Below are 16196 nucleotides of genomic sequence, written 5' to 3' on the forward strand. Positions count from 1 at the left end.
TCCAGTGTTCCTGACTTGATGTAGGTTTCCCTTTCAGGCTGTTGGACTACCGAGAGGAGAGGACACTCAGTAATGGGTTTAAACTTCAAGTACAACGATATAGGCTAGATATCAGGAAAAAAATGTTTCACAGTCAGAGTAGTTCAGCAGTGGAATAGGCTGCCTAAGGAGGTGGTGAGCTCCCCCTCACTGGCAGTCTTCGAGCAAAGGTTGGATACACACTTTTCTTGGATGCTTTAGGATGCTTTGGGCTAATCCTGTGTTGAGCAGGGGGTTGGACTAGATGGCCTGTATGGCCCCTTCCAACTCTATGATTCTATGACTCGATGGCCTGTATGGCTCCTTCCAACTCTATGATTCTATGATTCTATCTCTGGTCTGGAGAAGATATGTCATTCCTGGGGATCCCAGGTCCCCCCTGGAGGCTCTGAACCTCCCTTGGGCACAATGCCCCAGATTCCCCCTTCTCAAGCAGCCCTTTTCTCCAGGGGAACTGATTCTGTTGCTTGGAGATGAACTGTGCATCTAGGGCAGGCTTTGTTAACCAAGGTTTTGTAAAACCCAGGGGGTTCCTGACAATCCTGGAAGGGTTTCATGATGGGTGGGGGTTAATTAATTTTAAAGTATTTTTGAAATCTGTTAAACATTTATTGATCTCATATGGTCATGTCAACCCATTTCCCCCCTCCCCAAAAAGCCAATGGATGGACCTGGGGTGGGTGGGAAGGGCCCTGGGTGGGCGTGTCCACAGCTATGCTTCCCAATCATATTCTACACCATCTGGGGTTTCTCAAAGCCTGAAGAATGTTTCAGGAGTGTCTCAGCAATAAGAAAGTTGAGAAAGGCCATTCTAAGCAGTGGTGGACAAACTGTGGCTCAACAAATGTCCATGGACTACAGTTCCCATGAGCCCATTACCTGGCAATGGCAGGGACTTGTGGGAATTGTAGTCCACGGATAGCCACAGTTTGGCCATCTAGGCTGTGCCTTAGATCAGCTGGTCATGGAACCAACTGGTGGGGAGGCAATCCTGGACTTACTCCTCAGTGATGCTGCTCAGGTTACACCGATCCATAACAGTGACCCCACTGGCATGTAATTAAATATATTCTTTGTGTTCTAGAGGCAAGGAGGGAGGGACTGTGCCCAAGGGAGGAGGATGACTCCAAACGAGCCATTCAGAACATAGGAGGGGAGTACTTGAAAAAATATCACGAACTTCCTAACTTCACTATGACCCATTATGCACGGGGATTTTAGCGCACATTCGGGGTGGAATGGCGGCGACTAAAATCACCGACAACGCACGGTGCCGGCTGCAACCGGCTGCAGCTTCGAAACACAGGATCGCCACGTGCATAATCGGTTACTTTGGGTTTTGCCACCGTCGCGTCCCGCCCCGTGCATAACCAGTGTGCGTCGCGTCTTCCCCCTCCATGTTTTCCATGTGACCCGAAATCGCCGTTTCGGCAGCCGTGCATAATGGGCCTATGCTAAGTACACATTTCCGATGCCCCCAGTAGGATATTCGTCATGTGCTTTTTAAAAATGAGTCGGGCCTGAGCTCCCTGTTCTTGACTGCAAGATCACAGCTGACCTCTCAGTGGTGTGATTCAACTTACCCAGGATGGGGGAAACCAAAGAATTCCAGGAGGATCTCTCTCGGAGACCTGAACGGGTCTGTTCCCTTGTGGTTCTGGGCACTGCGTTTAAGCAGCTGAACGAGAAAAAGATCACTCTTCCCCTTCGGTATTTTCATATTCAGAAGGAAAAAGGACAGCAAACAACCTCTCTGAATTGAAACCATTTAAAACCAACAGGTCTTTATTGAGCTTGAGGAACAGGTTCTGCTCAGCATTCAACCCTAAACTGGAACCCACCTCCATTATGTTTTACAGCATAAATCATGCAGTATGAGAACCCCTAAGTGGAAGGCATCAGGAAGTGGCCAAACTGTAGCTCTCCAGATGTCCGTGGACTACAATTCCCACAAGCCTTTGCCAGCTGGCAAAGGCTTGTGGGAATTGTAGTCCATGGACATCTGGAGAGCCACCGTTTGGCCAACCCTGTGCATATTCTTATTAAGAAGATAGAACAACGTTTCTTAAGTCTCAGGCCGCCCACCACCTTTTCTAAAAAGCGCAGTTAGAAATTGGACTGTGTTGACCCAACAGAACAGAAAATGCACCTGTCATCTGTGCGAATCACAACTTTTGCTTTAAGATTAAGACTCCAGCATTGGTGTACAGGCAATAGATTACAGGACAAAAGAAAGAAATAGGGAGAGGCACTGGGCACAATCTCACTTGTGGCAAACGCAGCATTCATCAGGTAATCTTAAAGATGGGACCAGGCAATCTACTAAATTGTACACCTGTGGCAAAATCCCATAGGGAACTTTCCTCAGGGTTTTTTCTTAGCATGGATTTTCGTATGAGACTTCAGATTTATTCTCTGAGTGAACCTTCTCCCACACGTGGAGCATTCATGTGGCTTCTCTCCTGTGTGGATTCGTTCATGCGTTGATAAGCTCGAACCGGAACTGAAACATTTCCTACAATACCAGCATTTGTATGGCTTCTCTCCTGTGTGAGCTCGTTTATGCTGTGTGAGGTTGGAATGGGATCTAAAATATTTCCTACAGTATGAGCATTTGTATGGCTTCTCTCCTGTGTGGATTCGTGCATGCCTTGATAAGCTTGAACTGGAACTAAAGCATTTCCTACAATACGAGCATTTGTATGGCTTCTCTCCTGTGTGAGTTCGTTTATGCTCTGTAAGGTTGGAACTGGAACTAAACCACTTCCTACAGTATGAGCATTTGTATGGCTTCTCTCCTGTGTGGGATCGTTTATGCTTTGAAAGGTGGGAACTCCTCCTAAAATATTTCCCACAGAATGAGCATTTGTATGGCTTTTCCCCTGTGTGGGATCGCTTATGCTTTGAAAGGTTGGAACTGTCCCTAAAATATATCCAACAATATGAGCATTGATATGGTTTCTCTCCTGTGTGGATTCGTTCATGCGTTGAAAGTCCATGATGCGTAGTAAGGCATTTCCCACAATATGAGCATTTGTACAACTTCTTTCCTGTGTGGAATTCTGCCTTGCATCTTGGAAGGGATGAACTCGAATTTCTGCCACTGTCCGAGGATGTAGAAGCTTTCCTCTTTCTCTGGACTGGCACGCTCTTGAGAATGCTAGAATTCGGTACCAACTTTTCACTATATTCGGTGTCTGGTGTTCTTCTCAAACAGAAGGTTTCTTCATCTAAACCTTGGTCAGCATCTCTTTTCGCTGGAACAAGTTGGACACACTTTTCTAGTCCTTGCTGACTTGATTTTTGCAGGTCAGTAGTCAAGAAACTCATCCATTGTTCTACTAGAGAGGATCCAATGGGACCACTTTTCTCAGACTCCCCCAACTCAAAAATCGCCTTCTCTCCCATACTTCCTTGTACAGCAGCTCCTTCAAGAAAAATAAAGGAACAAGAAGCAAGTTTAATCAACCTGGCTTCACATGGAGGGAAGAAGATACCACCCATATTTCTATTCTTTGCAATTTCAGTTGTGTAGCTTTATCTGTCACCTTGTGGAAAAAAATTATATGGAAATATAGCCATAGTAAGAGCTCTTAAAGATGATATCCATGGACTTTATTTATTTATAAAAGACAGCCAGCTTGGTGTAGTGGTTAGGAGTGCGGACTTCTAATCTGGCGAGCCGGGTTTGATTCCACTCTCCCCCACATGCAGCCAGCTGGGTGACCTTGGGCTTGCCACAGCACTGATAAAGCTGTTCTGACTGAGCAGGAATCTCAGGGCTCTCTCACTTCACAGGGTGTCTGTTGTGGGGAGAGGAAAGGGAAGATGAATGTAAGTTACTTGATAGGCTCGAGAAGTGGGCTAAACTGAATAAAATTAAGTTCAAAAGGGACAAATGTAAAGTTCTGCATTTAGGTAGGAAAAACCAAATACATTAATATAGGATGGGGGAGACTTGTCTTGGCAGTAGCATATGCGAAAAAGATCTAGGAGTCTTAGTAGACCATACATTGAACATGAGTCAGCAGTGTGACTCAGTGACTAAAAAGGCAAATGGGATTTTGGGCTGTATACAACAGAGTATCGTGTCCAGATCACGGGAGGTGATGATACTGCTTTACACTTGGAGTCCTGTGTTCAGTTTTGGGCACCCCAGTTGAAGAGGGATGTAGACGAACTGGAGCGTGTCCAGAGGAGGGCAACAAAGATGGTGAGGGGTTTGGAGACCAAGACGTATGAGGAAAGGTTGGGGGAGCTTGGTCTGTTTAGCCTGGAGAGAAGACGACTGAGAGGGGATCTGATAACCATCTTCAAGTATTTAAAAGGCTGCCATATAGAGGATGGAGCAGAGTTGTTCTCTCTTGCCCCAGAGGGACAGACCAGAACCAATGGGAGGAAATTAATTCAAAAGAAATTCCATCTAAACATCCGGAAGAAGTTCCTGACAGTCAGAGCGATTCCTCAGTGGAACAAGCTTCCTCGGGAGGTGGTGTGTTCTCCTTTTTTGGGAATTTTTAAACAGAGGCTGGAGAGCCATCTGACAGAGAGGCTGATTCTGTGAAGGTTCAAGGGGGTGGCAGGTGACAGTGGATGAGCGAGAGGGTTGTGAATGTCCTGCATAGTGCAGGGGGTTGGACTAGAAATCAGTGGTCCCCAACCTTTTTATCACCGGGGACCACTCAACGCTTGACAATTTTACTGAGGCCCGGTGGGGACTCCTCTACTCTCAACCACTGCCCTGACGCTCTCTGATCGCTCTGGTAATGTTTAAACATCCCTTCAAAATAAGATACAGACACGCCACAACAATGAACATAAGGAACATTTTATTTTCATGGACATTTTAACTCATGACAATGACAAATCAATGGGAACCCTGAGCTTGTTTCTCTGCAACGAGATAGTCCCATCTGGGAGTGATGGGAGACAAGGACACCCGAAGTGTGTTGTAAAGGGCCGGGGGGAGGGATGAAATAAAGGGCCGGTGGGGGGGGGGAGAAGGCGTCCTTTGCGGCCCACCTCCAATTAGTCGACGGACCACATATGGTCCGCGGCCCACAGCTTGGGGATCGCTAGACTAGATGACCCAGGAAGTACCTTCCAACACTGTTATTCTATGATCCTTCAGGTAGAGACAGTCTGTCTGTCTGTCCCTATAATAAAAGGCCTAATTACCTTTTGGGCCTCACAATTTAAGGGCCAAGGAATGCTCCTGCCTCTGTCGTCCTGCCAGGTGAGTGGCTGGCCACCCAATGGCCACCCAATCAGGCTGCATCACCTGCTCCTAACTGTCAGGTCCAACAATTTTGCTCACTTTACCTCAGATCGCTGACGGAGCTGGCAGGTGCCTGGCGAGTGCACTCCCAGGGGCCACTGCCTGCCATGTTCTGAGGATCGAGGGGACCACTTGTCATCTCCACCGCTGGCCCAGTGCTTGGCCACCCCCCGCCAAAACATCAACTTGCTTCTAAGGAGGAGCTGCAGCCATGCACCGCCCACCCTCACCAGGCCTTGGCACCCTCACGGCCTCCTGCCCATTGCCGGAGACAGCCACGGGGCTCGGGGGGAGGGGGAGAAACTCCACCATCTCAGCCCCTACCCACTTCTGGCCACATGCCCCTTCAGGACCTCTCCCCTGGAGGAGAGGTTGCCCACGGCTGCTTCCCCCCCCCCCCGGTCCTGAAAGCCCTGGTGCTGCCCATGTGCCCCTCATTGGGGCTCTGGGGGAGGGAGAAAAGACTGGGCACTGCTACGTCCCCACTGCCCACGAAAGCCCCACTGTGGTCAACCCAGCCCTCACCGCGGCTCTTGGGGTGGCGGGGACATGGGGCAAGAAAGCTGAGCAGGTAGGTATCCAGCTGCTGCGTCCTGGGGGGAGATGTAGCCAGAGGGGGGAAGGGACCGAGGTGGGGGGAGTTCCTCCCCTCCCACCGGGCCCCGTGGCTGGCTCCGACTATGGGCAGCATGAAGACGACTTTCAGGGAGCATGAGGGCAGCAAGGCCAGGTGAAGGTGAGCGGCAGGTGGACACAGGTCTGTCTTACAGGCGCGTTAATGTTTGGGGTGGCGGCGGATGGGCCCTGGGACAGCTGCAGAGATGACGGGCGGCCCCCTTGACCCTCCAAACGCATCATGTAGCGGCCCATGGAACAGTATGCCACACAATGGCCGCTTCCTGGGAACGCACTTACCAGGCACCTTCCAGCTCCGTCAGGGGTCTAAGGCAAAGTATGCAAAGACTCCAAAGACCACAGCGGATGTGTGCCTCCCCCCTCCCCCCCGTCCTCCAGGCACCCTCTGCTGCAACTGTCTCCAGAAATACCCCCTTACCCCACACTCTAGCCCTGCCCTGCAACGCCCCTCCAGCTAACACCCTTCCCCACCATCTCCTCTCCCCAAAAAAAGTGCCTGCACATCTCCCACCTCCTTTAGCCCTCCCGATGACGTACAACCTTCGAAGCCTCCAGATTGCCTGTCCACGCCACAAAGTTCTCCAATCACACAAAGTTCTCCTGCCCAGACACACTACCACAACACGCACAACACACCCATGCAGCCCCGTCTCCGTCCGGAATCGACAGCAGATAATAAAATAAAACAATAAGCAGACTTCATTTTAAAGGAAGATAAAAACAGACCCAGAAAAACCTATATCAGGCATACTAACAGGCTATCTGGAATGGGGAAATGAAAGAAGGAATGAATAGATTTCGGGGAAGTGGGTCAAGGGAAGGAGATATTTACCGATCCTGAAGAAGGTGGGGAGGCAGAGCAAGGCCGAGAAGCGAAGGACAATCTGGAGGGCCTCAGCGTCCAGAGAGGCAATTTGGCTTGCCAAGGCAGGGTGTTTTATGCCCTGTTTGAGAAGTGATTGTGCTTGAACCTGTTCCAAGGTGGGCTGTCGCTGGCTTGAGACAATAAGGGGGATGGGGCTTGATGGGCTCTGGATGGCCCTTAATGGTTCTGATGAAAAGAAACCATTGGGTCACAAAAGGGAAGGATCCAGGGGCTTCTAGAAACTGGTTTCTGGAGTGGAGGAAAGGATTTCCCCTGGCAGATGGACCCAAGTGATTTACATGTGTGAAGACAGAGGTTGGGCAGGGAGCCCGAAAAAGATTCAGATTTAGCAGTACAATGGAGGGGGGGGGGGAGGAAGGAATGCAGGATGCGTCGCAGCTTGCAGCCTCATGTCAGACCAGTGGCTTTGGGAATCACGGAAAAGGAAATGGGGGTCTGGGCAAGCTTGACCTGGGGACATGGTGTCTGGCTTAGCGTAAAGCCTAGACTGATGAGAGAACGCTGCTGGTTGTTGGGCACGGTGGGCTGGTCCAGCAAAGAGGGGTTCCACCACACATAACACCTTTAAGACCAACACACTTTGATTCTGGGTGTAAGCTTTTGTGTGCGTGCAGATTGTATATAAAAAGGTAAAGGTGTCCCCTGTGCAAGCACCGAGACATGTCTGACCCTTGGGGTGACGCCCTCCAGCGTTTTCATGGCAGACTCAATACGGGGTGGTTTGACATAGAGTTGGAAGGGGCCATACAGGTCATCTAGTCCAACCCCCTGCTCAACGCAGGATCACCTGTAGTGCATGGACATCTAAAGAGCTGCGCTTGCCTTAGACAGGAGTGGCCAACCTGTGGCTCTCGAGATGCCCGTGGACTACAATTCCCATGAGCCCCCTTGGCAGTGGCTCATGAGAATCGTAGTCTATGGACATCTGGAGAGCTGCAGTTTGGCCACCCCTGGGGCAGGGACTTACCTTCATGAAAACACCTGGCTTGGAAATGGGATACTTGGCTAGATTGCGCAGTTTTGAACTGGCCAGTGGAGACTAGCTCCACTGCCAATGAAACCTGACCTCTCTCTGCAGTCTACCCAGCTGACCATCTTTCCCCGAGGAGGAGGAGCTTTACCTGCCCTTCCTCGCTGCCTCTCCTTCTCTTTCTGGCCCCCCTCCTCCCCACAGGCCTCCTTCTTGGCCCCTCTAGCCATTCCCTCCCCCCTTGACCTGAGCGGAGGGGTCTTCTTCTCCCCCCCTTGGCACTCACCTGTTCCTGGCGTCTCTGGCATGGCCTTTCTCCTGGGACTGAAGCAAGGGCAGCCTCCCCTTCCCCAAAAAATGACAAGGAGAAGAAAGAAGGAAGCAGGGGAACTAAGCAGGCCACGCCCCCTTTCTAGGAATGAGGGGGCTGAGCCTTTAACCCTTTGCAGCCTCTCCCACCAAGCTGAAGAACATGATGCAAGGAGAAGCCAAGGGGCGGGGGGGACCTGAGAGCCAATATGGTGCAGTGGGTAAGCTGGTTGCCTCTAAATCTTCAGAGCCAGGTTTGATTCCCTGCTCCTCCTCCACATGTAGCCAGCTGGTTGACCTAGTCACAGTCTTGTTAGAGCTGTTCTCACAGAGGAGTTCTGTCAGGGCTCTCTCTGCGCCACCTGCTTCACAGGGTGTCTGCCTCAAAACATTTTGGCCAAGGCACCAGCAATGTTGCCGGTATGGATTTTCCAATGAAGAAAAAGAGGAAGATTTCTTTTTTATATGCCGCTTTTCTCTACTCGAAGGAGTCTCAAAGCAGCTTAAAGTCCCCTTCCCTTCCCTCTCCCCACAACAGACACCCTGTGAGGGAGGTGAGGCTGAGAGAGCCCTGAGATTACTGAAGAAGAGTTGGTTCTTCTATGCCGCTTTTCTCTACCCGATGGAGTCTCAAAGCGACTTACAGTCGCCTTCCCTTTCCTCTCCCCACAACAGGCACCCTGTGAGGTGGGTGAGGCTGAGAGAGCCCTGAGATTACTAAATAGTCAGAACAGCTTTATCAGTGCTGTGGCAAGCCCAAGTTCCCCCAGCTGGCTGCATATGAAGGAGGAGTGGGGAATCAAGCTCCCCAGATTAGAAGTCCATGCTCCTAAACACTACACCAAGCTGGCACTCTTCAATGAGGAGTTAGGTGTGACCAGGTCCTTTGCAGATTTCTTACTGTTTCCAGCACAGCTCCAATCCATAAGAGCAAGGTTCAAACTCGGTTCTATGAGCAATGGAGTACAAAGAAGGAACTGAGGAATACAATGAGAAGCACAGGCTAAATCTGCACTTGGTAAAGCACAATGCAGGACAATGACAGCTACCTGACCACCCACAGTGACCCCAATTTCATGTCCAAATGATCCCCCCACCAAATATTTCCAGAATTCAGCCTGGCCCGGAGGAGAGTCACCTACCATCCCACAGTAGTAATTAGCAATTCCCCGGGGATGCAAGGAAAGGCCACAAGAGACAAACCCTGGCACATCCCTTCCTGCCCACCCACTCACTGGCAGTCTTCAAGCAAAGGTTGGAGGCACACTTTTCTTGGATGCTTTAGGATGCTTAGGGCTGATCCTGCGTTGAGCAGGGGGTTGGACTAGATGGCCTGTATGGCCCTTCCAACTCTATGATTCTATGATTCTATGACTAGATGGCCTGTATGGCCCCTTCCAACTCTATGATTCTATGATTCTATGACTAGATGGCCTGTATGGCCCCTTCCAACTCTATGATTCTATGATTCTATGACTAGATGGCCTGTATGGCCCCTTCCAACTCTATGATTCTATGATTCTATATTCTGCCTACATTAATAGAATCAGCATTCCTGTTAGGTGATTATCTAGCCTCTGATATGAAAATAGTTATATCACTTCTTAGTCACCTCAGATGGAAAATTACCTGAGGCAATAAATGCTCTCTGAACTTCAGATTAAGGTATTTGCCTAAGAAGGAAACTTTATAGATGCAAATATTGATTTTAAACGTCAGTTCAGAGGAAGATATTTTGAAAACGGCTACTACCTCAAAGCAATTTGAGTGTTACTGAATGTGATTTATTGCTTTTTCTGCACCACTCCATTTAAAAAGAAGCAGTAAGAGGCATTATTTATTTACATTTATAGTCTTGCCTTCTGCCTTGGATTCGAGACGGATTACATAATAGTACCCCACAAAAGCCCCATTAAACCCCCAAAACTTTAAAAGCCACAATCACAAGATGGTAGAAAATAAAAAAAAATCTCCAACCTCCCCACGAAGGAGTTTGTTAGCTGGAATAGTGTCGCCTGAGGGGGGCCATTGATCTTAACGAACCTGACCTCAACTGAAGACCTGGCGGAAGATCTCCATTTTACAAGCTCTGCGGAACTTTGATAGCTCCGTTGGGGCCCTCAGTTCTCCCGGGAGCTCATTCCACCAGGTCAGGGGCAAGACCGAAAAGGTCCTGTCTTGGGTCAAGACCAGGCGTATCTCTTTAGAAGATTTAGAAGAAGAGTTGGCATTTGTTAATTTGTTTGTTTGTTTGTTTGTTTATTTGTTTATTTGTTTATTTGTTTGTTTATTAATTAATATACTGCCCTCCCTGAAGGCTCAGGGTGGTATACATGGTACAGGAACAGTAACAGTACAGAGAAGTCATAAATCATTAAACAGGGAACAGTGGAACAGTAGTGTAACAATGGGACAATAATGGAAGACAATAATTCGTAACTGGAACTTGTTGGTGGGCCCGTGAATGATCAGAACAGGCATTAGCTTCAGCTTCATAGGAGGGGAGGCTCAGCGGCCCAGTGGAAGAAGATGGAGCTAAAGGACCTGAACCAAAAACCTGGCAGAAGAGCTCCCTTTTGCAGGCCCTGTGGAATTGTTCTATATCTATTCTATATGCTCTACTTTTCACTACCTAAAGGTGCCCGGGGCCTCCCAGCTGGCTGAGCATGGTGGCGGAGTAGGGGGATCAAACCTGGCTCTCCAGATTAGAGGTCACCCCTCTTAACCACTACACCGTGCTAGCTCTCAGACGGTTTCTCCCCCATATGACCTGTACTGTTTGGCTTCTCCTTGCTTGTTCTTCACCTTTGTGGAAGAGGCTGCAAAGGGTTAAATGCCCAGCCTCCTCATTCCTAGTAAGGGGTGTGGCCTTCTCAGTTCACCTGTTTCCTCTTTCTCCAGGAGATTGTCTTTGCCCTTTGTTGGGAGGTGAGGCTGCCTTGCTTGTCCCAGGAGAAAGGCCAGGTGAGCATCTCCAAGAACAGGTGAGAACAGGAAGGAGAAGACCACTCCATTCAGTGCAATGGGGGAGGGGATAGCTAGAGGGGCCCAGAAGGAGGCCTGTGGGGAGGAGGGAGGCAAAGGCAAAAAGAGGGGAAGGAAAAGCAGTGAGGCCACAGCAGCTAAGACTCCTCCTCTGAAACAAGAATGCTCCACCGGGTAGACTGCTGAGAGAGGACAAAGTTCATTTGCGGTGGAGCTGGTGTCCACAGACCAATTCAACACTGATTAAGAGCAGCACATGGAAGAAAGTGAATGAAATTTGATTGAATCAGTTCACATCTCTATCCCATTTCCTTGCTGAATCGGTTCACATCTCTATCCCGTTTCCAATGATCGCAAGCCAGATGCTTTCATCAAGTCCCTGCCCCTGTTGTTTCTGGAAGGCAGGGGTGGTTCTTCAAATGTCTATGGACTACAATTACCATGAGCCCTTGCCAGCACTGCAAATTGGCATGGGGTCATGGTAATTGTAGTCCATGGACATCTGGAGATATCCCGCTTTGGTTTAGAGCTCCTCTCTGCTTCCTGCCATCCGACCCATTTTTAATCCGAGAGAGGACCTGCCTTCTTATCTCAGGTCTTTAAAACTTAACACACCAGCCTTTTTCGTGTTTTTAAATGCCAGACTTGTGAAGATGATTTTGTTTCTGCAGAAAAACCCTGACCTGAGCTCGTCCCATATCGATGCTCTACAAGAAGAAAACTTCCATATGTCCAGACAGCGGTGGAAATTTGCGTTCATCCCTTTCAAGACACAGACCTTTCCACAAAGGAGAGAAGCCATACAAATGCTCACATTGTGGGAAATATTTTGGTACGAATTACGGACTTTCAAGGCATGAACAAACCCATAAGGGAGAGAAGCCATATACTTGCTTAGATTGCGGGAATTCTTTTAGTACCCGTTACACGCTTTCAACACATATTCGATCCCACACAGGAGAGAAACCATATCAATGCTCCTATTGCAGTAAATGTTTTAACACCCGTTCTAGGCTTTCAGAGCATAAAAGTTTCCACTCAGGGGAGAAGCCATACACATGCTCCTATTGTGGGAAATGTTTTAGTACGAATTCTGGACTTTCAAGGCATGGACGAACTCACACGGGAGAGAAGCCATATACTTGCATAGATTGCGGGAATTCTTTTATTACCCGTTCCTGCCTTTCAACGCATATTCGATCCCACACAGGAGAGAAGCCATATCAATGCTCATATTGTGGGACATGTTTTAGGACTAGATCTAGGCTTTCAGCACACAAGCGATCCCACACTGGAGAGAAGCCCTACACATGCTTACATTGTGAGAGTTCTTTTAGTACCCATTCCGGCCTTTCAAAACATGTTCGATCCCACACAGGAGAGAAGCCATATCAATGCTCAAATTGTGGGTCATGTTTTAGGACCAAATTCAGACTTTCAGAGCATAAGCGATCTCACACAGGAGAGAAACCATACCCATGCTTACATTGTGAGAGTTCTTTTAGCACCCAATCCGGCCTTTCAAAACATGTTCGATCCCACACAGGAGAGAAGCCATATCAGTGCTCACATTGTGGGACATGTTTTAGGAATAGTTTCCACCTTTCAAGGCATAAAAGGTCTCACACAGATGAGAGATCATATATATGCTTACATTGCGGGAAATGTTTTAATTCCAGTTCAAACCTCTCAAGACATGAACAAATCCACACAGGAGAGAAGCCACATGAATGCCCCAAGTGTGGGAGAAGGTTCACTCAGAAAGTACATCTGAAGTATCATATGAAAATCCATGCTGAGGAGAAACTTTGAGGCAACTTACCTATGGGATTTTGCCATATGTGTACAATTCAGTAGACTGCCTGGTCCTGTCTTTAAGATTACCTGATGAATGCTGTGCTTTCTACAAGCGAGATTGTGCCCAGTGCCTCTCCCCGTTTCTTTCTTCTGGCCCATGACCTACTTGCCTGTTGATCAAAGCTGGAGTCAATCCAAAGCAAAAGACGTGATTCCGACAGGTGACAGAAAGGTGTCACAGGACTCAATCGTCAAAGATGGATTTATCAGTCAGTAGGCATCTCTCAGAATGTATAAGACCAGTATCTGGATGCATTTTCTGTTCTGTTGAGTCAACACAGTCCAATTTTTTAACTGTGCTTTTTAGAAATGGTGGTGGGCTGCCTGAGACTTCAGGGGAAATGTTGTTTTATTGTGTTGATAAGAATATGCTATATGACATACGGGTCCACTTCTCCATGGCTTCCATCGAGGGGTTTTCACATTGGATACTTTATAGTATAAAACACATTAGAGGTGGGATCCAGTTCATGGTTGGACGCTGAGGGGATATGTTCTTCAAACTCAATAAAGACCAGTTGTTTTTAAATTTGAGGGGTTCTTCGCTGTCCTTTTTCCTTCTGAGGGTGGTAGGATGAAAATGTCAGTGGGGGAGAGTGACCCTTTTCTCCCTTGGCTGTTTCCTGCGCCCCAAGGGGAGCTTAAACCCAGCACCCAGAATCATATTCAGCACCACCATGGAACGGAGCTACTCAGATATCTGAGAGAGATCCTCCTGGGATTCTTGGTTTCCTCCCTCCTGAATAGGCTGATGTCCTCCACAAACCTCTCTAAACATCTCAGTGCCACATCCAGGTAGTTTATTCCAGTCAAGTAGTCTTTATTGGCATTAAAAAAAGAGAACAGTAGCATAATATACAATCGACCAAAGGGCTACAGGAGTCTGCTGGAAGGTGGGATCTCACTGCAGGAATACCTGAGTTCAGTCGACTTTCCTCCAACCAAGCACTCACAAGTGGAGGAGGATATTTTGGGATTGCTTTGAAAGTTCTGAGGTCTCTTTCAGAGAACTGGAAGAGTTCTCTGTCAAACTGACAAATAGTTTGAAGAACCATGGGTAGCTGAAACACACTTGAATCCACTTTTGGGGATTTCCCTGGAAGCGCTACAACGAACTGCTTTTTGCGGATCGGTTTCAGGAGCGTAGCAGATTGTCTACGACATTGTGCATAACTGCATTTTAGCAGCGATTACAATTTGCCACACTCCTGCTACAATGAATCTGTGCGGAATGGCCCTCAGTAAGGAAAGCATGAAGGAACTTAGCTACAAATACGAACTTGGCTGCTTCATCTCTCGTCACCAGGGTTGCCAGGTTGGGGATGGGGATGAGGGGGTAGAGTTGCTAGATCCAGACCCCTGGATATTTGTGGATGGAGTCTGGGGAGGACAGAAATATAGTCCACCCTCCAAAGAATCAATTTCCTTAAGGGAAGCTGCTCTCTATAGTCTGGGGACAAGTTGTAATTCTTCTCATCTGAAGGCGCAAAACAGAGAGCAGGGCCTGGATATGTATCCTTTCAGGATCCTGGCTTAAGCCATTTAGGGCCCTAAAGGAATTCACCTTTTGAATTGTTCCCTGAAACAGGTGGGTCGCCAGTGCAAATCTTTCAGCATCTGGGTCGTGTGACTTTTGCCTGGCTTGCGGCATCTTGTACAGTTTTCAAAGGCAGCCCCACATAAAGTGCATCTAATGTGGGTCGGATCACAGCATGGAATATCTGGGCCAAATCACGTGTCTGTGTGGGCAGACCCATTTTGGGTCCTTTGTGACAATCTGGGAAGTCTGCCTCTTTGCTATTAGGAATGATTTCATTTAGAGAGACTGCTTTGACTCAATGTGGTCTATTCAGATAGATTCATAGGGTTAGCCAGGTTGGTCTGAAGCAGCAGAATGGAGTTTGAGCCTGGTGGCACCTTAAAGACCCACAAACTGGGCCTCCGCAAGACCACCATGCTGTGTTTTCCCTTAACCTTGAGGTCTTGTGGAGACTCAGTTTGCACGAACGGGTACTTGGGTACATAGAATTATAGGAGAAGCCACGTTGGAACAGGTCAATGGCCCTTCCAATCCAACACTCGATGTCAAATGGTGGCATCATCAGGAGGTCCACCAGTGAGGCCAGAGCTCCGGAAGCTCTCCCACTGGGACCCCCCAACTATCAAGAAGACAGAGCATCAATGCCCCAGACAGAGTTTTCTATCCAGACCTTGTAGCTAGGACCTTCTGATGGTCCTCTGCTCCATGGATTTCACCAATAAAGCATGAATTACACCAACAATGAAGACATCTGAACTCAGCATTTCCCCCCCTTTTGAGTTTAGTCTTGCTTGTTTGTTTCTTTGGTGGGAAACCTCTAGAAGTTCCACAGAACCTTGAGCTCTGCTTGCTTGTGGCTGGAATTTCCATCCCTAAGACATATTATGTCAGACCTTAACTGTTTTGGGAAGCCTCCTAAGGCTTCACAAGAGGTCCCTTTGCACCGCTCACCATTGTGTGGGAAATTCAGATCTCAGGTTGCCAACTTCTCAACTCGCCCCTGCTCCTCTCACTTAAAGAGCATCTTGATCCTTGGAGATTTGCAATTAGACATGCCGGAGGGACAGTCCTTTCAGTCTGATGAAAACATTGATCACTATGGTATAAAAAAGGCTAACGCCCCTCTCCCCCCTAATTTCCTCACATGCTGCTGAGGTGAATTGAGAAGAGCAAGTCAGGCTGGGTCAGTTGGCAACCTTGGTCCCAGCTGAACCCCCCAAACTACTTTCAATATCATGAAACATCTCCCTGAGAGATGGTGAGATTTAGGAAAGCATGTTCTCTGAGCATGTACAAAACATGTTCTTGCTGTTGAACCAGCAAGCTCCAAGCCACACAGATGCAAACTTGGAGGGTAGAGGTGGTTTCCTTGGGGGCTTCAGCACCTTCCTCAGTTCAGCTCTCATGTTAGAGAACTGGAGAACGGTCTGGTATTCTGCACCATGGCCAGGGGAAATTCAACTGGTAAAGCGTCTCTCAGCACAGATTGGCTGTGAGGGAAGATACTGTATGTGTTGAACTTTTGATAGTCGTAGGACAGATAAAAGGAGCTCTTGGGTGAGGGGAAGGTGTTAACCCAACCCTTTTGCTCAGAGGTGTTGAGACCTGAACATTCACCATCAATGAGCCGGCCTCTCTCAAAAAACGAAGAACGGCCAGACATAACTGGAGAGAACTGAGCATACTAACAAAGCGC

The 16196-nt window shown here is 48.3% G+C and overlaps 2 protein-coding genes across 3 annotated transcripts; one reads left to right on the plus strand and one right to left on the minus strand.

Annotated features, from left to right (window-relative positions):
- Positions 1-1797: 1797 nt before the first annotated feature.
- Positions 1798-8219, minus strand: LOC143834363 (uncharacterized). Its single transcript, XM_077331145.1, has 2 exons — positions 8096-8219; positions 1798-3467 (listed from the first exon to the last, which is right to left on the minus strand). The coding sequence occupies exons 1-2, from the start codon at positions 8115-8117 to the stop codon at positions 2404-2406; spliced, it is 1086 nt and encodes a 361-aa protein (XP_077187260.1). The 5' UTR covers positions 8118-8219; the 3' UTR covers positions 1798-2403.
- Positions 8220-10981: 2762 nt separating this feature from the next.
- LOC143834362 (uncharacterized) lies at positions 10982-13494 on the plus strand. 2 transcript variants are annotated; one of them, XM_077331144.1, is made up of 2 exons: positions 10982-11082; positions 11775-13494. In XM_077331144.1, the coding sequence occupies exon 2, from the start codon at positions 11806-11808 to the stop codon at positions 12913-12915; it is 1110 nt and encodes a 369-aa protein (XP_077187259.1). In that variant the 5' UTR covers positions 10982-11082; positions 11775-11805; the 3' UTR covers positions 12916-13494. The 2 variants fall into 2 exon arrangements, with proteins under 2 accessions (XP_077187259.1, XP_077187258.1); XM_077331143.1 differs by having other exon boundaries at positions 10984-11102.
- Positions 13495-16196: the final 2702 nt, after the last annotated feature.

Source organism: Paroedura picta, chromosome 3, assembly GCF_049243985.1.
Source record: "Paroedura picta isolate Pp20150507F chromosome 3, Ppicta_v3.0, whole genome shotgun sequence".
Taxonomy (NCBI): domain Eukaryota; kingdom Metazoa; phylum Chordata; class Lepidosauria; order Squamata; family Gekkonidae; genus Paroedura; species Paroedura picta.